The 21,478-nt window shown below is 43.2% G+C and overlaps 1 protein-coding gene across 7 annotated transcripts in view; it reads left to right on the top strand.

Moving 5' to 3' along the window:
* SORCS1 (sortilin related VPS10 domain containing receptor 1) overlaps positions 1–18,427 on the top strand; it is a 572,111-nt gene extending 553,684 nt beyond the window's left edge. For 2 of the 7 annotated variants that reach the window (XM_060099829.1, XM_060099842.1), the window contains 4 exons: positions 13,014–13,119; positions 13,241–13,401; positions 14,803–14,864; positions 15,155–18,427. In XM_060099829.1, the coding sequence (XP_059955812.1) occupies positions 13,014–13,119; positions 13,241–13,401; positions 14,803–14,834 (299 nt within the window). In that variant the 3' untranslated portion in view covers positions 14,835–14,864; positions 15,155–18,427. Of the gene's footprint in view, positions 1–13,013; positions 13,120–13,240; positions 13,402–14,278; positions 14,554–14,802; positions 14,865–14,889 lie in introns of those variants that run through there. The other 5 variants (XM_060099837.1, XM_060099849.1, XM_060099847.1 and 2 more) reach the window with 5 other exon arrangements.
* Positions 18,428–21,478: the final 3,051 nt, after the last annotated feature.

Consider the following 21,478-nt stretch of genomic DNA (forward strand, 5'->3'; position numbering starts at 1 on the left):
TGACTGGAGTAAATGTAGACTTATATGTGGATAATCAACTCTAGTTTGAAGAGTAAAGGAAGAGAATGCCAAGGGCTGACACGATAACTGAGTCTTGGAAATTTTCTCTGTATTGATTTTAGCCATATTTGTCATAATAGTGTTAGGACTGGCAGAATCTAAGGGTACAAAGTCACTCTCAGCCAGACTTTCATATGCAAAAGGCAAGGCTTGTGTTAAGGCTGTCACTCTTCAATGACTGTGATGAGGAAGTAAAATATAGGAGGTATAAGTTTCCCATTGGTGATTGATCCTAAGTTAGCTCTAACTGCCCAATTTTTTTTTTTAACTACTAGGACAGGGTGGTAGACTATGAGGGAATTCTCCTTTCACTCATAGAAAACTTGGCACGTTTGGTAGGGGATCAGTTGGATTGAGACAATTGCTGCAATTTCTTTTATTAAGTTGAAATCAGCACATTCATATTGGGATGGCTAGAAGAGAAGGAGAAAGATACCTGGGGGAAAGAACACACAGTGAGGAAGAGAATTTTTTTTTTTTTTTTTTTGCGGTATGCGGGCCTCTCACTGCTGTGGCCTCCCCCGTTGCGGAGCACAGGCTCCGGACGCGCAGGCTCAGCGGCCATGGCTCACGGGCCCAGCCGCTCCGCGGCATATGGGATCCTCCCAGACCGGGGCACGAACCCGTATCCCCTGCATCGGCAGGCGGACTCTCAACCACTTGCGCCACCAGGGAGGCCCGAGGAAGAGAATTTGATGCAGAACTTCCACCTCAAGTTCCTTTCCCTTCCTCTCATCCTCCCTGCAGAAAATAAAAATAAACTACAATTTAAAAAAGGTAAAAGGACCACTGCTTGCAACATTTCATGTCTCATAAGCAGGATTGCTAATGCCTTTCCAGGGACCATTCCAGCACACTGCTGCATTCCATTAATTGCTTAGCAGATGTTCAGCAGCCTTCTTTTAAAAATATTTGAAACAGAGTATGTTGCTGGTGGGAGAGGCAATGCATAATTTGGTTCATCTCCAAGGAAAAAGAACTGTCTCCTTTCAGGAATTTACTAGCCTTCTTTTGTTTTTCAAACTCAGTTCCCTGTTTGCTTTTATGGGAACACAAGGTAAGCATTTCCAGATATCTGGATGTCATTAGAGACTGGATTTCATTTGTTTCCCCCACATGTTCTATTAGGGAATTCATTAACTTGGTACCTAAGTGGAGCTAAACATTGAACGCAGTCCTTGTTTTGTTTTTAGCTATTCCTTTGCTTCTCGGTTTCTGTGCAATTCCTCTTGAGGGCCTAATCACTCCTGACAGCTAGATTTCTAAATCTCTCTTGTAGAAAGGAAAGATTTCAGACTGTATGAGAATAAGGAGAGGATGAAGAGCTGTTATCAAGAAGTTTGAGGGAGGGCCATACCCTGAGTGGCTCTCTTTGGCTTTTAGGACCTTGTGGCAGCTGGCGCCATGTTTAGCAGACAAAGGGAGTAGTGCTCAATCAAGCTGGGGGCTGGACTGGACATGCTGGTGTTTTGACTGAAGTGTACCTTTGCTTGTGATATTCCCAATTGGAATATATCTCCCCCTTCTCTACTTTTCTCCATCTCTTATGTCTCTGTATTTTAAGGCTCAGCTCAGTGCCAACATTTGCATGGCATCTTTCCAGAGATCTTTACCTGGATACCATCTATCCCTTGTAGAACTCACGTGGATTTTTTTAAGCTGTATCTGTCTGATCATCATCATCACCTCTCCTATTTAATTTCCTGAGGATACAGTTCGCCATATCTTTATAGTGTCTCCATCATTGTACCTAGAAGAGAACCTGCCCATAGCATGTGCTCAATAAATATTGCTTTCATAAATAATTAGATATATAATTAATTTATAACCTGTAGAGATGCGTTAAAAATTCCATCTCCCCGGTTAACCTTTGGAGTCAGTGTGTTCAACCGTGAACCTGTCTCCATGTCATGTTACTTCTTACCATGAGTGAGTGGAGCCTTGCACTCATTTATCCAGTAAGCATCCAAGGAAAACCCATCTCTCTGCTTTCTTTATGTCAGGTATCCTCTTAAGATGTAAGATAGTTGTTGATATACACATTGTGGGAAATGGGTGGGTGGAAGGAAAGTTAGAACTCTGTGTCCCAGAACGAGAGGTCCTAAAGACAATGGGAGAGGGACTGACAAGAGGAATGTTCCTGAAAGAGAGAAGCAAGTTTAACTTATTAACCCTTATTTTACTTCTCTGATCTCTGATATCGTTTCCAGAGCAGCCTCACTTCATGACAGAGCTCAGGGTCTCATTCCTTAGATTACACTATGCTTACCTGATCAAACAAACCAGACCTTCTTCACGTCTTTTGTAACGTCTCCCTTGAGTTCTGTCTTATGCATGCTTTTCCCCTGGCCTGCCTTTATTTATTTATTTATTTGTTTGGTTTCTCCTGTATTTTAAGAGCTGTGATATAGGGATGACTTAGGGAGAATTTTTCCTGCAAGGCTCACAGGAAGGTTCAGAATCTGTTGTAGAGCATTTGATCTCTGTAGGTACTTACAGAAGAACAAACCTGAGCCCTTAAGAAAATATCCCTAAAATGCCACTAGTTTTCTCATTGCCCCTGGTAACTTGGAATTTACTCAAGGGCACAGTCCATTTCAGATTTATCATCTTACTTCTCACATGACTCTGTGCCTCATTTTGCAGTGATTCCTTTAAAGTTGTGGTTTGTCCAGGGATATGAAAAGAACTAGGACCCTCATTCAGTGCACACTGGCTAGACCTGAGGCCCAAATACTAGTGGCCCTAATTCTAAATGAAGAGGATGAAAAACATGCCATGCAGAAAGTTCAATAAATGAACTATTCATATTGAATAGGAATTCACCCAAATGAGAGGAAATAAGCCTGCCAGGTTGAGGGGCGGTGCTGAGCAGAAGCACAGCAAAGTGACATCGTATGGTTTATACTTGGTTTGGGCATCTAGACACCTACCCTCAAATATTCCTAATTGGTATATTAACTGAAAGTAAAATTATGAGCAGAGGAAAGAGAGAAGGATAAAATTCAGGGAAATCAAATATGCTGTTACTTGATATGTCATTAATATCATGCACTTTGTTCCTCATCCATGCATGATGTGAGAGAACTCTCATTAATGCATGTTTAATATTGCAAAGTAGGATACACATGGAAAAGGAAAGAAGCGGCAGATGAAAGGATTTTCAAAGACAATAGGTTTGGACACCAGTCAGTAATCCTTTCTCTTTTCACAAAGTATTTACTCATTTTATAAGAATTTTTCAACCCAGGTAACAAGAGATGGTAATTTATTTGATAGAGCTGGAATCCCAGGAGGAGGAGCCTCTTTTTTTTTTTTTTTTTTGCGGTATGCGGGCCTCTCACTGCTGTGGCCTCTCCCGCCGCAGAGCACAGGCTCCAGACGCGCAGGCTCAGCGGCCATGGCTCATGGGCCCAGCCGCTCTGCGGCATGTGGGATCCTCCCGGACCGGGGCACGAACCCGTGTCCCCCGCATCGGCAGGCGGACCCCCAACCACTGCGCCACCAGGGAAGCCCGGAGCCTCTTTTTTAGTTGCCAAAGAAGCTAAGTTTCATGGCCATGTCGGGTTGGGTGCCGTAAAACATACAAGTGAAAAACCTTAAGAGGAAGCTGGGAATAGGGGATTGACACTCAGGTGAGGAGACCAGGACCCCAGACTGCTTTAATCTGTGAGCTTTATTTTATCATCTTTTACTAGATTGCCAGGTGAAGGGAATCTGCTGACAGGTAATAAATTAAAGACCTAATTGCTGATACAGATCTTTTAAGCTACATCAAACTCTATATCTTTGTTCCTATGAGTGTGCATGATTAGGAGTAAATTCAGTGATTATACTTTGGAGTGGGGGTGTGGGGACAGGGGGAAGGGGGCTGGGGAGGGAGCAGCTTAAAAAGTGTGTTGATTCGGGCTTCCCTGGTGGCGCAGTGGTTGAGAGTCCGCCTGCCGATGCAGGGGACGCGGGTTCGTGCCCCGGTCCGGGAAGATCCCACATGCCACGGAGCGGCTGGGCCCGTGAGCCATGGCCGCTGAGCCTGCGCGTCTGGAGCCTGTGCTCCGCAACGGGAGAGGCCACAACAGTGAGAGGCATGCGTACCGAAAAAAAAAAAAAAAAAAAAAAAAGTGTTGATTCTTCTTTGGTAGAATAGATGAGGGCAATAAGAATAGAAATTAAAGACTGAGCAAGCAAGGGACAACACTACATCTTATTTGAGGACACAGACCCTAACTAGATGGATTCATACCAAATGGCAAACAACAGCACTTAGAGATTTTTTGCATTTCTCAGGGGTTATTTATTGGGTAAATCAACCAAAACTTGGCTGCTGAGACTTCTACACAGAGACTGGAAGAGCTGGTGCTGACTGGTTCCCTCAAAATATTTGGGATAAATGTCAGCCTGTTCTGTGGTTGGAAAACCTCTTTATAACCCAGGGTAAGCAATCCCTGCTATAAAGCAGTTGTTCTTAAATTTGACTGTACGTCAAATCACCGAGGAAACTTCATAAAAGTAGAGATTCTTCAGGCCTCACTGCACATCCCCGGAATCAGAATCCCAGGGAGAGATATCCAGGAATCTGCATTTGTAACAAGTTCCCCAAGTGATGCTTATGCAGCCAGGCCTTTCACCAGTCTCAACCACTGCTCTTACAAAGCATTCCACAGACAGAAAGCCATCTGCATAACAAGGAAAGGTGCTGAGCTATCTCCAGCAATAAATCTGATTTACAACTCAGGGCATCCACTAAAACAGAGACATGCATTAAAAGGGAAGAATCCTTGATATTTAGTGTAGGAGGAAATTAGTAATAAACATTAAAATCTAATTCCTCCCATATTTGGAGCTTACTTAATTGGCAGAATGGGTGGATGACAGTGGGAGTAGGGAAAAAATGAAGCCTGTCTCTGAGTGTGGAATATACTCTATCCATAATCTAGATGAATGGCAAAGGCCAGCCAAGAGCTGTGGCCGTGAAGCAGTTGAAAAATGATTAAAGTGTGAACCAGAATGTTAGTGGCAGGTAATTGAATAGCCATGAGTTCTATGAAAGTTAAACAAATGATATTATCTCGATGTTATTAATGTGCTAGTGTGAGCAGAAAATGATACATCCGCATCTCACTGTTATTTCTGCACATATTAGAGAATCGGGGTGTTCTTCTACTCTTAGCTTTCCAGTAGGGTCACTGCTCTTCTGGAGTTTTGGATACTGATGATAAAAATGTGAAAGGTTAATACTTCTCAAAGGAAGAGCCTCAAATCTCAGGTTGAATTAAAAAAAATTTTAACACCCAGTAACTGCTCTCAACCCCTCGTGTCTGTCTAGCAGTTGCCTTGTTTAAGCTATTATGTTTAGGAAAACTGTCCTTTGTCAAGGGTATGTGTGGGTTTTTAATAAAACTGTTATCTTGTATTATCTTGGCCTCCATGGTTGCTGCTGGCTGGTTCAATTTCTTTTTCAGGTGTAATAAAAAGATATTATCACAGAGATATTAGAGAATTAATATTTCCCAGCTTCAGTTGCTACCTCTGGATATGTTATAAGTCAACGTGAGAGGGGACAAGGTACTCAGAATTTCAGTCTAGGTCAAGATACATCATGAATTCTGCCCGACAGTTTACATTGAGAAACCCCTTCCACTTGAAGGCAGAATTAGCATGAGTGCAGAAGCTTTAGAAAATTCACTATAATCTAAGCCACATCATTATAGATGCAGATGCCAAATCGTAGAGTTGTGGAGCTCAGAACTGTAAAGTAAAATAAATTGTTGCAATAACATTTTCCATTTAGGGATGAAATTAGTGCTAGTGGAATTCTTCCACAGACAAATACATTTTTCTGTCTCTTTAGTCTCTGGTTGCCTTAATACCTACACAGTTACCATTTACAACTCTTTTGCGAGTAAAGTCATGCTAGTAATATTTTTCCTTCCTTCTGTTTTTCCCCCCTAATCATTTTTTTCCTCTACAAATAATTAAGCTGTTTCACAGACACGTGTACCCAGTGGTTTTTAACAGTTATTAAGCTTTTATGGTATTATAACTAATAACAGGTGCTGAGATGTTAAACATAACATCCAATGTGACTAAACAAATGTGATACTTTCATAAATATACCAGCAATGAAGTTGCTCTTTAGATTCTAAAGATTCTTTCTTCACCATTTTTTTCTAAGATTTCCTGGGCCCATAAAAAGGCATGAAATGACTATAGGGTAATTGGCCTGAGGATGCACCTAGAATCTCTCGGGCAGAGAATGGTCAGGAAAGAGTGATCAGATGAACAGTTCAGAAACAGGGTACAAGCGTGCATCAAATTGGAAAGAAGCAGTAGTTAGGATGCAGGAGGTACAGTTCCCCATGGGAAAGGCAAGACAGATAGTCCAGAGAAATTGGCAGGAGAAAATGAAGGCAGGAGAACACATACATAAAAATGAAGGCAGGAGAACACATACATAAAACACATACATAATACAAAGAAGATACCAGAATCTAGGACAAGCTACCTTTTAGACACCAAGTTTCTTACACCTACAGTGACCAAGACTGTCAGGCCATATCTGTTGTGTCTACATAAGTTTTCATAGCATTCCCTTTCATTCTTAAAGTGTCCTGGTTTGGAAAAGAACATTTATGGTCATGTTACTTATACCCTGGCACCCTGCCAGTGGGGACAGAAGTCCATACCAAGAATTTGATACTATAGAGCCCAATAGTAAGAATTACTAATTGGATGTTTAATCAGTTGGAAGAGAAGAGTTTTGAAGAGAGGAGATGTTAATAAGCTATTGCTATGTAACAAACCACCCCGAAATTCAGTGACTTAACAATAAGCATTTATTATTATGTATGAATCTATGGATCAGCTCAGTGGTTCTTCTGGATTTATCTGTGCTCATTGTGTGTCTGCAGTCAGCTATGGATTCTTGGGTAGGGAGCTCTGCTGATCTCGACTGGGCTGCCCCCGTGTTGTGGGTCAGCTGGCTGTAGGCTGGCTCTAGAACAGCCTCAGTTGGGATACTTAAGCTCTCCTCCACATGGTCTCTCATCTCCTTCAGTGGGCTTCCCTGGGCTTGCTCACACGTGGCCATGATAGGATTCCAAGAGAGAGAGCAAAGGTGTACAAGGTCTTGAAGCTCACATCTGGAGCACCATCACTTGTGTTGCGTGCCATTCAAATCAAGTTCCAGTGCTAGCCCAGATTCAAGGGAGTGAGGAAACAGATTTCACCTCTTGGTAGGAGAAGCTTCAAATTCAAGGTGCTCGAGGCATGGGCACAGAAAGAAGTAGAGAATTGATCCAGTCACGCAATTAATCTAGACAGGGCTGAGCACTCTCTTAGGGGAGATTTGAGATGCCTTTTAGGTAGTTTAGAAAATTCTCCTGAAGTCATAATGGGATTGAAGTACTATTAGCAATCAAGGGATGTGTTTTTGTTTTGTTTTGTTTTGTTTTAGTGACCCAGAGTGTATAAAGGTCAGGCACACTCTAAAGATAAGAACTGGATGTTTTATGAGTGACAGTAGGCGGGGCTTACCACACAGTACTCTAGAGCTGGTATGCATAATAATGATCTGCATAATAATGACCTGTGTAGCTTGTTCCACACGTAGATTTCTGGGACTCGCTCTCAGAGACTGATATATTTTTTCTCAAGTGAAGCCTAGGAAACTGCATTTTCACAAGTTCTCCAGGTGATTTTGATTCATGTGGTCAGGAAATTATACTTTGAGAAACGCTTTACATGGTAAACAGGATACCTCATTGACTTGCCACCCTAGAAAACCAAAAGACATCCTTCTCTTCCTGTCTGTCAATTACAGTGATAAGTTTGGTCTTTGAGGTGTCCACGGTTGTCATTATTTGGCCAAGTGACCTCAACCTGAGGTGACTAGGTGTTCCTGAAGACTCATCTTCAGTTTAAAACTAGTAGCCATGGGCTTCCCTGGTGGCACAGTGGTTGAGAGTCCGCCTGCCGATGCAGGGGACACGGGTTTGTGCCCCGGTCCGGGAGGATCCCGCGTGCCACGGAGCAGCTGGGCCCGTGGGCCATGGCCGCTGGGCCTGCACGTCCGGAGCCTGTGCTCCGCTGTGGGAGAGGCTGCAATGGTGAGAGGCCCGCATACCACAAAATAAATAAATAAAACTAGTAGCCATGCTTCACTAGTCATTAGAGCCTTCCCTGGGAATTCCCATCCAATCTGGCCTGCAAGATCATGGCTTTATGATCAAGAGGCTATAGCAATCCTTAAGACTTATGATTGGGTTTAGACTTGAACTGAAGGAAGAGCTATTAGACAAGTGAGGGTGCTCTGTCGTAAAGGCCTGTCAACCCTTTCTACGATCTAGATAAACGTTCTCCGTGCCATTCCCATTTAATTTCTGAAAAAGAGATTTCAGCCACATGGATTTTATGCTATTCAAGGCGTGTAAGTAAAGGTTGGCTTGGGTGTGCTTTGGAGACAGGAGAGGAAAAATAAAAGCAAGTTATGACAAAGTTGAACTTGCTTTTGTAACTTCTTGATGGCACTAACTTCTGGATTAGAAATGCATACGAGTTCAAAGTTCCAAGGTCTTAGAGCAGGTAGAAGTCCTCCAAGAAAGTCCCTTTGATAGAATGAGAGTCAATACAGCCAGCAATAAGGGTATTTGTGGGGCTTCACCAGGTGATGCTGCCATATTGTTGACTTTAAAACTTAGAAATAACCCAAAGGGGCAAGGCTGCAGCAAAAGGGGTTAGTGATGCTCCAGGTGAGGCATTTCCTAAAGTGTGTTGTGTGGGACCTAAGTCTGTAAAGGGTCTGTGCTCTAATGACTTTGTGAAGCTCTATGGTGGAGTCTTATGAGTTTCTTTCCTGAAGGACTGCTATCAACTTTCATATACTGAATCTTCAAGATGGGGAATGCCATATATACCATTTCCCAAAATTATCTGACCATGGACTCTAGTCATTTTTCAGGGCTTGTTCTCTATAGAATATACTTTCAGAAATATGAAAGCAATGATTTGATAGTTTTAAAACTATTGGGCATGTGCCATGTGCCAGACACCATGTCAGTGCTTTATAAATTTCATCTTATTTTATTCTCACAACTTGCTAAAACGGGTACTAGTTTTATCTCCATTCTGCAGACGAGAAAACTGAGGTTCAGTTTAAGTCATTTAGCTTGTCAGCAAGCGTCCAGGTAAGTATCTGATTTCAAAAAGGGACCATATCAGTTACCTCACCTCAAACACGGTGTTTTAAGTTCACTCTTCTCTCATACACTTTAGCTGTGACCTTGTATTTAGCACTCACTGTGTATCGATCACTTTTTACAAGAAGACTTATTATTCCTGTAAGCAGCACTATTATTATAATCAATCTGGATCCTCTTGAATAGAATATAATAACTCAGTGCATTTCTGCAGGATTGTAGAAACAATGTATGCCAGCCCCAGACTTAGAATCGTCAAGTCACATGCTGTACCCCACGACCATGCTTACTGTGTTTGTGAACAGTGGCAAATAAACCACTCAGCACTTGCCCCTTCTACCTTGTTTAGGCTGCAGTTGGAGAGGGATTAATTTATGCTTATTGCACACAGCAAGCTAAAACTCATTTATCACAAGTTTTCATTCCCCAGCAAAACACACACAAACCCACCTACTAGTGCTGGGCAAACTAAGCCATGCATCTGAGGCTGTGTGGAGCAATGGCAGTCCGGTTTATACTCCGGCACAGATCAGCCAGCAGAAGCCACCCACGGAACCCAGAGGGCAGTGGTACTCAACGTCTCACCGCTGCTGCCTGCTTGCCTGCTTCTTGCCACTAAGCAGTGACGAAGTGATGCAAAGATAGGGATGGGGCTGGGAGCGGAGAGCACACATGTTAGAACTCAGGATACAGAAGCTCATTTTCCCAAAGTAATATGCTAATTATTTAACACTGTTAACGCCACCTGTTTATGAATGATGATTTTGAGTGGGAGTGGTTTAGAATTGAAAGACCTCAGCTTGTGATGGGTAGAGACAGGAGGGGGAAGGGGAGAGAAGGGAAATAGTGTCCATTTGCGTGTTTGCCTTCTGTGTCAGTGAGAGCCTGGCTAGAGCAATTTCCTCTCTTTAGTTTTCTGTTCATTTCAAATGCCAGCGCTTTCAAGCAGCCTCGGTATTCTTCCTGGTTGCTCCATAACACTGATATTCTTCTGCGTCTCCTGCAAGAGCGTTTGGCTGGGGATCAGAAGCTCAGCTAATCAAGCTAACCTGCCTCTAACCATCCTTACGATCTGGAGTTCCTCCCTGAGCCTTCCTTTGTTCCCTGTCACATTAGGGGTTTGCATTAGAAGATTACTTTTAAAATAGCTTTCCAGTATTATTTCCATAAGTGTGATGACGGTATTGTGATAATGTCCAGAGAAAGAGAGTGAGAGAGACCTTATGGTTTTTTGTTGTTGTTGTTGTTGTTGTTTTTGCGGTACGCGGGCCTCTCACCGTTGTGGCCTCTCCTGTTGCGGAGCACAGGCTCCAGATGCGCAGGCTCAGCGGCCATGGCTCATGGGCCCAGCCGCTCCGCGGCATGTGGGATCTTCCCGGACCGGGGCACGAACCCGTGTCCCCTGCATCGGCAGGCGAACTCTCAACCACTGCGCCACCAGGGAAGCCCAAGACCTTATCTTTTAGAGTTACAGGTGAAATTGTATGATCGCTGAGATTTACTTCAACATAATCCAGTGTTGGGGTTTGTGGGCACTGGACGGGGGTAGAAATAACATTATCTGCAGGTTGATGGTTGTTGAGGGGTGGTGGGTGCATGAGGCTCCATTTCTCTATGCACAACTACCACCCATAAATACACACATATGCATATATATGTGCATATACATGTCATCAATGTTTAAAAGTGAATGACCTAGGATTCTAATTGGTCCTTTGAAAACTTAATAATATCTTGACTTTGTCACTTGTTAAGTTGCTTCTTGTGATCTACTTTTACCCTTCATTCCCATTCTCAGAAATATCTTTTTAAATTTCAGATATCTCCTGCTGAAATTAGCCCAGGGTTGAAGTATATAGAAAATTGTGTGTATGTGTGTATGTGTATGTGTGTGTATGTGTGTGAGAGAGAGAGAGAGAAAGAGAGACTTGGTTTAAGTCCTAGTTCTTCCATTTACTATTTCTGAGTCCTTTGGAATGACACTAACCAGTGAGGCCCTCACTGTTCGTGTCTGCTCAGTGACGATCACCACCCCACCTTCCATTGCTGAAAATCAGTTGCAATAATGTCTATGATAAATGGAAGGTGTTCTTTCCCTCCTGACTTCCTACCAATAATGGTATGAGTTCTGAAGTATTTCTGGACTCCTTTGCACTGTGTTTGCCTAAGTAAATGAAAGAGACCTTAATTTTTCGATTTCAAGCTGGAAGCACATTTGCCTTGGGTGTTCCATTCAGTGAACCACTCCTGTCTCGTCACACACTCATACTTCACAGCTTAAGCTCTGCTTGACTCACAGAGGAGAGAGAATCACAGAGGTTGCTTCATTTTAGTGCTTCCTAAAAGCTGATTCTACTAAAATAACTAAGCCTGTTTTCTGAGAAAAAGGGCTTGACTTGTGTTTTTCACCCAAACTGGTACATGGGATAGGCTTTCCAGTAGTGGTTACTGCGTGGCTGGGATGTAATTCTTCAATAACCAGACAGAGCAGAAGCAGTCTCGGGTCTTGTCTGAAATCATCAACATTGCAGTCACCTATTCTTGAATTTTTTACCTGGGTGACCAGAATGTTGTGCTCTTGGCTTTCAACAGAGAAAAGCCACAGAAAATGGTGCTTAAAGGTCACCTGAATTTCTGGGTATCAGGCTTTGCTTAGATTGATGGAAGGTAAAGGTCAGCATCCAGGCTTCTCAGGGGTACGTGTGGCTTGCCTTTTATGCTGGAGCTATGCTATGTTTGCAAAATATCACTTTCTAGAGGGTAAAAATTTATTGCAAACAAAGTCATTAAAGTAGAGCAGCCTTGACCCTGAGATAGAGGAGGAGGGTGTGGAGGCAGAGAGAGATGTTCCCCAGAGCTGCACGCCGCTACAAGCAAAGTTAAGGAAGGAGAATCTTTTATGGATGCCAAGGCATCTGTTTGGCCCAAGTGGAGAACTCACTGCCTCTGAGAGGCTGGCACATCCTGGCACGAGCTGTCAGGACTTGGGCAAGTTATGGAGGCGACCCTGGACTGCACATTTCTCCTCCAGCATTAGAGCAGCTGCCCTTGTAAAATATTCACTTAGCCATGAGTTTCCAAGTGCAAAAAATGTAAGCAACCAGTCCTTTCTCTCATATGGCAATTGCTGGGATAGGAGTTAGAGGGGTTGGATAATTCATAAAAATATTCCTGTTGATGTTTTTTCTGGTTTTCTGCATTGCTTAGTGGGAAAAGCTTTCATTTAGAGTATAGGAAAATGTAATACTTATATTATTATAAATATTGATTCAAAGTAATAATAGCAGTAGCAATAAAAGATTTATTAAGATTTATATAAAGGTCTTACTACGTGCCTAGCACTGTTACCAGTGCTTTACATACATCAATTCATTTGATCCTCACAAGCACCTAATGAGATATGCACTTTTATTCTCGTGTCACCCTATCAGCCACATGAAGGTGGAGTAATTTGCCCAGGAGCTCACAGCCAGCACATGATAGAGCAGGCCTTGAATCCAAGCAGTCTGGCTCCAGAGTCTGTGCTTTAAATTTTCCACTGCGCTTCTTGAACGGGCCTGCTGGAGCATTCTGGGGGCTGGGACAGGCTCAGATGCATCTGCATGTCAAGCCGTGTGACATGCATCTTGTGTGTACGTCCCACGTGGTTTTCCGGGACTCACTGTGCCTCTGTGTGAACAGTGCAAGCCTGCCGCAGAGTCACGCCCGCCTATCTGCCTGCTCGTGACCATGACCATGCCTTGCTTTCTCCCCTAGCCCCGCTGGTGGACCTCACTCCAACCCATAGTGGCTCCGCCATGCTGATGCTGCTGTCTGTGGTGTTTGTGGGGCTGGCAGTGTTCGTCATCTACAAGTTCAAAAGGTGCGTGTCCCTCCGTCCATGTCTCCCCCCCTCCCCCTTCTCCCTGACAGGTTCAGAAGCATTTGTCGCAGCGATGTACGTGGCCCGTGCACAGCAGTGATGGTTTCTGTTAATGTTTTAGGAAGATCCCGGGGATTAATGTTTATGCCCAGATGCAGAATGAGAAAGAACGAGAGATGGTCAGTCAAGTCAGTCACCCTGAAAGCAGGCCCCATATCCCTCAGACTGAACTCAGGCGGCCTGGCCAGCTGATAGATGAGAAGGTGGAGTCCCAGCTCATAGGTAAATGATTCCTGGTAGCCCTCAGCTGTTCAGCCTGAGTAGTCTATGGCTGGCTCTCTCTCTAACCCTTTCCTGGCTTGACGTAACCACTTTTTCTGCTCTAACATCCCTGAGAGAAACAGCTAAGATGCCTCTTTCCCTGCTTCTTTCCATTAGAGAGAAAAAAAAAAAAAAAACTTTCTTGCTCCTATTGTTTTTTTTTTTTCTCTTATGAGTTTATTCCTCTTTTTTTCAAAAACCCTTGTTGAAACATTGGGCTTCAAGTGTTCATGGTCAAGGAGCAAAGTGTTTGTTCCAACAATATACAAGAAGGGCAGGCCTCAGAGGCTGGATCTGCTGGTCTGGAGGGCTGGGCAGGGTTTGAGGGTGTCTAATGATCAGAGCAAGCTGTGGCGGCATCACCTGGAGACAGCTCTAAGGAGGGCACACTGCTCCAGAACATGCATAGAAGAAAGACAGACTGATCACCCTGGGATTTTTTAAAATCTAGCAGTAATCAGAAACTGCCCCCCAGGAAACATGGAACCTGAGAATTCAAGAGCCATGAAGTTGGCAGAACTTATCTCAGGAGTGGGGTTTCCTGAGAGAGAGTGCTGGAGGGTTAGACTGTGACAGAGCAGATTGGCAGATTTCTTCCTCCTTTTCACCTGGGCCCTACCAGGAGTCTTAAAAATGGATTTCAGCATAATTCAGTAGGGCTCACTCTCTGTCTGGGGAGGAAGCATGGGAAGCCAACAGCGAGGTATAGAGAATCTCAGGGTCATTGCTAAGTTCTACTATTTATTGTGGAGGGAATTTCCCAGGAAATTAGACAAACCCATGGGGCCACCATTGTGATCCATTTCTCTCCTTGTTTCCTCCTGTCTGATGGCCCTAGGACTTGAAGCTGTAAATGTTCCCATCTAGACCCTGCATTGCTGACTCTGATGGATAAATTATTATATAAGCGTTCATGCTTCACTCTGATGTGATAATGCCAAATCACCTAGAATGTCCTATGACTGTTAATCTGGTACCTGGGGAAAAAAATGAGTACTTAAAGGGAAACAGAGCCCTCTCTTTAAATGAACATGGGAACGTTCTGTTGGCTATATTAAAGGGAAATTTAAATGTGCTGCCTGGCTCGTATCAGAGGTAAAAATAACAGTGGCCCCGCATCTGGTGTCCAGTTTTCACAGTGTGCTTCCTTTTATTTGGGGAGACGGTGAGAAATGCGTAATTGCTTTGGGTTAAAAAGAAAAAGGCTTTTCTGTCTTCAAGTCCAGAGAAGCGTTCACCCTATTTACTTCTAAAGCTTCTAAGTGCATTTTTGTGGGTCACTTGGTTTTCAATCCCATTTCCATGGGGTATGAAGCACAGCCGCTGTTTGCTTTATTAAAGTAGCAATCCCTCCTTCGCCAGGAACAGCTCCCAGCACGTTACACCGTCTCTGACACCTTTGCGTTGCCAGTGTCATTAAATGAGTAAGTGTTACACGTTTTCTCTTAGGAGAGTAGCTTTACCCTCCCCTTCCTCCCCTTCTACTCAACCTGGTGACTCATCTCTCCGATTGCAAAGAGCAAGACACGCCACTCCACCTTCAACGCCAAAGCGGGGACCTGCCGGGGCTCAATTTGCCATTTAAGGAAAACCCCCAAAGGCTACAGGCGACCTGCTGATCGGGAAGGAATTTCGCTCTTGTCAAGTGCAGCCTTCTCCATGACCACTAACTTTGTGTTTTTTTTCTTTGTTGTTCTGTTTCCTATTTTGCCAGGAAGTATTTCCATAATTGCTGAGAATCAAAGCACAAAAGAAATCCCTACCTATGTAAATGTTTGACTGGAGGACGCCAGTAAAAACAAAAACAAATAAAATAAAAACAATCAAAATGTAAACAAACAAACAAACAAACAAACACTCACTGCATCGGGACTTTTTAATTCTTCAGACACAGACAACAAGGGTTTTTAGCTTTAAGCCTGTGCATGTGGACAGTACCTTGAGAACATGCTTGGAGGGGCAGTGTACAGGTGCTCTATTTTAATGGAAAAAGCACTCCCCTCCCCCTTTCTTCTCCTCTCTCTTTTTTCTGATTGGTTGTGTTTGTAGAAAATTCCTAACATATATAGGCCAAGGAAATCTGCATGTACTTTTGGAAATATTCTTGGCTCTAGACTTAACAGCTATTTTAGCACTACAGGCTGATGGGTGGATTAGCTACCCCAGCCCTTTTCACAAGACACAAAGACATGCACAGGAGTTTGAAACCCTGGGCTGTTTCTCTGTTCCACTTTACTTGTTGCCATTTTTCCCTTCTAAGTTATCTTCAGGAGCTCTGTTGGCCGGCAGGGGCCACAGGTTGCCTTCTCCAATCTGTACGGCCACAGGGACCAAGAAGCAAGTTCAAGTTCCATAGATGCAGGCAGGATAGGGAAAGAAGGAAGGCAGTCGGGCAGGAGTGTCAAAAGTGGACCTGTGTTTCCTGTCTCCCCCTTCCCATCACGACAGCTTCCCCTTGTAGCTTTCCCTACTCCTGCTCTGTGTAGAAAACAGAATCCGTTACCCGCATTCTTACCTTCCCATTTGTTTGCTCTCCACGTGTGGTCATGATCTGTCAATGTCTTTGTGTCTCTTCCTTCCAGTCCCCAAGTTATCCTTCAACTGCTCCTGCCTTTTCTTCCCAAACATGTTGCTAGATTCTGGGCATTCATCCTGATGTTCTTTAAATACTGGCCTCGCCTCTGGCAACCCTGCCTCCACCACCCAAAGCTAATGATCTCTCTGTCAACTTTGCACACGCCCATGCATGCAGCCTCCATACACACTGACCAAGCAGCATCCTGCCCTGCAGGGTTTAGTTTCATGTATTTTTTTTTTTTTTTTTTTTGTATCCTCCTGTAGACCTGCCTCTTCCAAATATCCTTGCCTTTCCCCCCTGGAAACATATAATGTGTGTGAAAGAGTTGAGATATGCAAAGCAATTCAAACCTGGCCCATGTACCTTAGAAAAGAAAGCATACAGATGAATAGTGGTTTTGTCACACCTTAACAAAAATCTCCTGCAGTCAGATTCCAGAAGATTCCTGTGAGAAATGTTTTGAATGTGTTACTATGTGGCAGGGCAATTTCCTCCTGTGATGGTCGCTATTACCCAGTATTTCCCCTCTCACAGTAGAGTGAAAATATTTGTAAAATGAAACCGATGTTAAGCCGAAGAAGAAGCAAGTTAATGGATTTGATGTTTGAGTGTCAAAAAGTCTTGAGAATATATGGAGGTCTTGTCTTATATTAGGATGGGATTGTGATTATGTAAGATGACCCTAGACTTCTTACATGTGTGCTCTCTGATCTCTGAGCATATTATCAGCAAAGGAAAATTTAATAAGCATAAAGGGGAAGAGTTATCAGACTCAAGCAGATTGGCTCAAAGCATGAAGAAATCCCAGTTCTCTCAGGGCCATCATGAAAGAAGGTCCAGAGAAAAAGGGAAATAAAAGTATGTGCAGCAGGAGCCCTTGGAGTATTGTGGATTGGATAAAGCCCACTCTGAAATGTAGGAGAAAGTGGTTTCAAAAGACCACTCAGAGTGTAGCCTCCTACTTGGCCATGTCCCTAGGCCAGCATCAGGGTATAACAGGGCCCTGGGGACAATGGGGGTGCCCTAAAGATCCTGACAACCACTGCCCTTGTGTAGCTCAAGTAGGGGAAGTGTAGCAACACTTCAGTCAGAAGTTAATCAAGCAGAAGATTTTATGGTTGAAGATGCTCGGTATGAATCTGGGAAACGTATGATGCCTAAGGCAGCCGTCTATTTGTAGAACTCAAATGATCCCCAACCTGCCAGGCTTCCTATCCCATAGGAAACATCCTCATTGAATCTCTTCAGTTGGAGCCTCCCAAATTTAATCTGGAAAACAGAGTGTTTGGAAACCAAAAGAGGCTCATTCACAACAGTACAGGGAGTCCTCAGAGTTGCAGTTCAATCATTTTCATTGCTAAACTATGAAAAAGGGAATAACACTCAATCTAGCACAGTGCCTTGCCTAGAGTAGGTATTAAGAAAGTTATTTGTTGAAAGAATAAATGAATGAATACATGAGAAGACACAGAGAAGAAGGGCTTGTAAGTCCTAACCTAAAATAGAGGTGGACGTGAGATGCCTGGCGTTTTGGAAAGTGGTCAGAGATGGCTGGTTCTAGATTCAGCATCTCCAGGGTCCTCATGTGCCTCTCCTCAGAGCTCCCTCCCACCTGTAGGAGACGAGTGAGGCAAAGTACTGCTCAGAGGGGACCTTATTGTTCTTATGATCTAGCTCCATGTTTCTCAAAGCGTGGTACCCAGACCAACAATATCAGCATCACCTCGGACTTGTTAGAAACACAGATTTTGGGTCCCACTGACCCCAGACCTACTGAATTAGAAACTCCAGGGTTGGGGCCCAGCAATCTGTTTTTACAAGCTCTTCGGGTGATTGTGAAATACACTAAAGTTTGAGAACCACTGTACTAGGCCATGCCAGCTCAATCCCGAAGAGAAGGTAGTAATGAGAAGCTGCCAATGGGAGGGACCCAAGTGCCTACCTACTCAACAACAGCAGGTGCAGACACAATGAGGAGTTTGGTAGGCTTGAGGCCAGAGGAATGGGTGGGGAGGGATGGATGGGGAAGGTAAGATTCAGGGCAAACTACAAATCTGATATTACAATGTTTTCCAAAATCCCGGAAGGCAAACTGCATGCTCTACCCTGAACTACCCAACCAACATTTTCTCCTTTGCCTTATTTTTAATTGGATTCACTGTCCAAAATGCAGAGGTTTGCTTTGCTTTTTTTCAGAAGTTCCAAACAGCAACTTTGAGAGGAATGGGGTGCTTGGCAGCTGTTCTGTGTTTTCCAGGATTCCAACTGAGCATTGAAATTCCCTCATTTGCCAACTTATTTTTATAGGAAGCCAATTTAAAAAAAAAAAAAAAAAGAAAGTTTTCTTATAGTATTGAACTACTTCTAATTTTAAAATGACTTTTTTGATGTATTTTTTGTTAAATACTATGTAGTGTAATGTATAATTGCTCTTGTTTATTGCTTTTACAGTCATATTTATTAAACAGATAATGTCTCTGAAGTCTATGCCTCAAGGTGTTTATTTTATTCCAAACGTCGGTGTTCAGTCCAGATATAGAAGCGATGCATCTATAGAGTTTCATGAAGACTAATTGCATGAGACTTTAGTAAAAACTACAGGTTTGAGGGGTTTGGTTTTTGGGGGGTTTTGGGTTTTTTGTTATCAACATAGGATATATATTCTACTACCTGAATTCTAACCTGCATTTCAGGTGACTGTATACTATCTGTCACTTTACTGTTACTTTATTCTATAATATTTTAAAAAATCATTCCAAGCTGGTTACATTGGAATGAGTAACATTCTCACTATTGTTCATTCAAAATGAGAAATTATTGATGTGGAACAAACCCATTCAAATTTGTTCAGAAGCTTGTAGTTACTGAAGGACCAAACCTGCATGTAATGAACTGAAACTTGGGGAGTGGAAAGAGCTCAAATGCTAGAGTAATAATGGCTTTGATACTGGAATCAGGACAGTGGAGTTCGCCTTCCAGCTCTACCAGCTGTGTGACCTTGAGCAAAGCTTTAGTGTCCTCATGCATATAATTTGAAGGAAAAGGACACCTTCCAGCTCTGGTATTCTGAGTGGGTGAGTCATTCCCAAGAGTCCCAAATAGCTGATTTAAACTTGGTGGGAAATAAAGAGGTGGACTGGATCCAAATCCTTTTGGCCTTGTGGTGTCTTTTCTTGGTCAACATTTTGTCCTTGTATTTGGTTGAAACATTCATGAAGGCACAAAACCCTCCTTAGCCTTTTCAAAGACCTGCCAGGCTTGGAATGGCATTGCCTCATTAGGACGGTCTCAGCACGCAATTGGAATTTCTATTGTTTTTTAGGTGGCCTTTCACCTTTCCTTTCCCACAGACTAAGTCTTCCTTCCAATCCATCATTATTTTCCAGGCCAGAGCCTATACTGCTTTTCTCCATCAAGAGCAGCTTATCTCCTGTGTCACTGACGGTACAGGCAGTCAAACAAAAGTCATTCCTAGGGATTGCAGACAGAGGGGATTTAATTCAGGCAATTTGTTGCTTGAGTAACTGAAGAGCCAAGATGCCAAATAGGGGAAGGTGAAGTGACTCCAAGATAAGCATCAAGAGGAAGGCTCTATCTTCCCTGGGCTGGAAAGACAAAGGGATCCCTAGAGCGCAGGACCCAGGACCACCAGATGGAAGCTGAAGTCAGGGAGGATGTGTCTGGCAGAAGTTGGAGCCACAGAGGAGACATGGCCATTGCCAGCAGTGCTGCCCAAGCAGAGAAGAGGGGGAAGGGGAGCTTGCTCAAGGCCTCCCATCTCCAGCCACTGTTTCCCAGCCCAAGCCAGTGAGCAGTGGAGCCTGGGAAATGTAGTTTTCTGAATTACTAAGTAGAACAAGGAGGAGTGGGAAGTGGACTTGAGAACACAGATGGGTGACTGGCACAGCACCTCTCTCAAGTTCTGCCCACGTCAAGTCCAACAAACCTCCTTCAACCCAAAGTCACTTATTAACTAGTTGGTGCTCCTTTCTTGGTGCCATTCTTTCATGTATCCCCCTTTAAACAACGCATATTTAAAACGTGGCATTAAATGTAAAATAGATAGCTAGTGGGAAGCAGCTGCATAGCACAGGGAGATCAGCTCGGTGCTTTGTGTCCACCTAGAGGGGTGGGATAGGGAGGGTGGGAGGGAGATGCAAGAGGGAGGGGATATGGGGATGTATGTATATGTATAACTGATTCACTTTGTTATAAAGCACAAACAAACACACCATTGTAAACCAATTATACTCCAATAAAGATGTTAAAAAATAAATAAAATGTGGCATTATGTTTATGTATGTCCTTTTACACCTTTCTCACCAAATTCTGTGCTCTTCTATTTTTCATGTCACTCCTTCAGCCTCCAGCTGACAGCACTGGACATCACCATTAGGAGGCACTAGATAAATGTTTGCTGAAACTCAGCCCTTTTCAGTTTAGTGTGGTGAGCAAGTCCACTTCATTTAGCAAAGACCTCTGAGGTGTCCTCTTGGTCTGACTCCCCTTACCTAGCTAGCACCTCTAATTACATGTTCAGTTGGTCGTTTGTCAAGAATCAGCATGTCTTTGCCCTTCCTCTCTGTTGCCACTCAAGCTGCTGTATTCAGGGAGCTATTAGATATGAATTTAAGTGAAATAATTGCAGTTTAGAAAAAAAAAAAAAAAAACTGGCTAGCAAGTAGCATGAAAAAGGCCTAAGTTTGGTTTCTGAATCATGATGTAATTTGTTTTCCTATTTCTTAGGGGTTAAGAGTATTTTGAAAATGCATGTTAGGCTCATGCTTTGATAATGGGGGAATCCCAAATTAATTCCAGATGGACATATATAAAGAAATAACTGTTATGGTTTCCATGTTAAATACATGAGGAGGAATCTTTGGTTTATAAAATACAAATAATTATTAATCCATATGTGGTACAAACATTTTAGGTGATGATAATACAACTGTGAACAAGGCTGATATCTGCCTTCATGAGCATATATTCTAATAGGGACATAATAAAATTTAAGGTAACATATACAATGGTATCCTACTTATAAGATAATTTTAGGATATTTATAGGTTAAAAAAAAATAAGACATAACAGGGAGCAGAGTAACTGGGGATGGGAGAGGGGAGAGTTGGTCCCTGGCTTCTCTGAGATCTGAAAATGTTACCGAACCAAACTTGGGTCCACTTGCCCGTGTTCAGTAAAGCTAATCTACTGACACCAGCTTGTGAAGGAAAGTGCAGTGTTTATTGCAGGGCTCTAAGCAAGGAGTCCAGGCAGCTAGTGCCTAAAAGGCCTGAACTCCCTGAGGGCTTTCAGGGAAATGTTTTTAAAAACAAGGTGAGGGAGGGCGGTTGTGGCGTATGTGATCAGCTCGTGGACATTCTTCTGATTGGTTGGTGGTGAGGTAATCGGGAGTCAACATCATCAACTTTCTGGTTGATGGATCTGGGGTCTATGTGCTTG

The sequence above is a fragment of the Mesoplodon densirostris genome, chromosome 1, assembly GCF_025265405.1.
Source record: "Mesoplodon densirostris isolate mMesDen1 chromosome 1, mMesDen1 primary haplotype, whole genome shotgun sequence".
Lineage (NCBI taxonomy): Eukaryota > Metazoa > Chordata > Mammalia > Artiodactyla > Ziphiidae > Mesoplodon > Mesoplodon densirostris.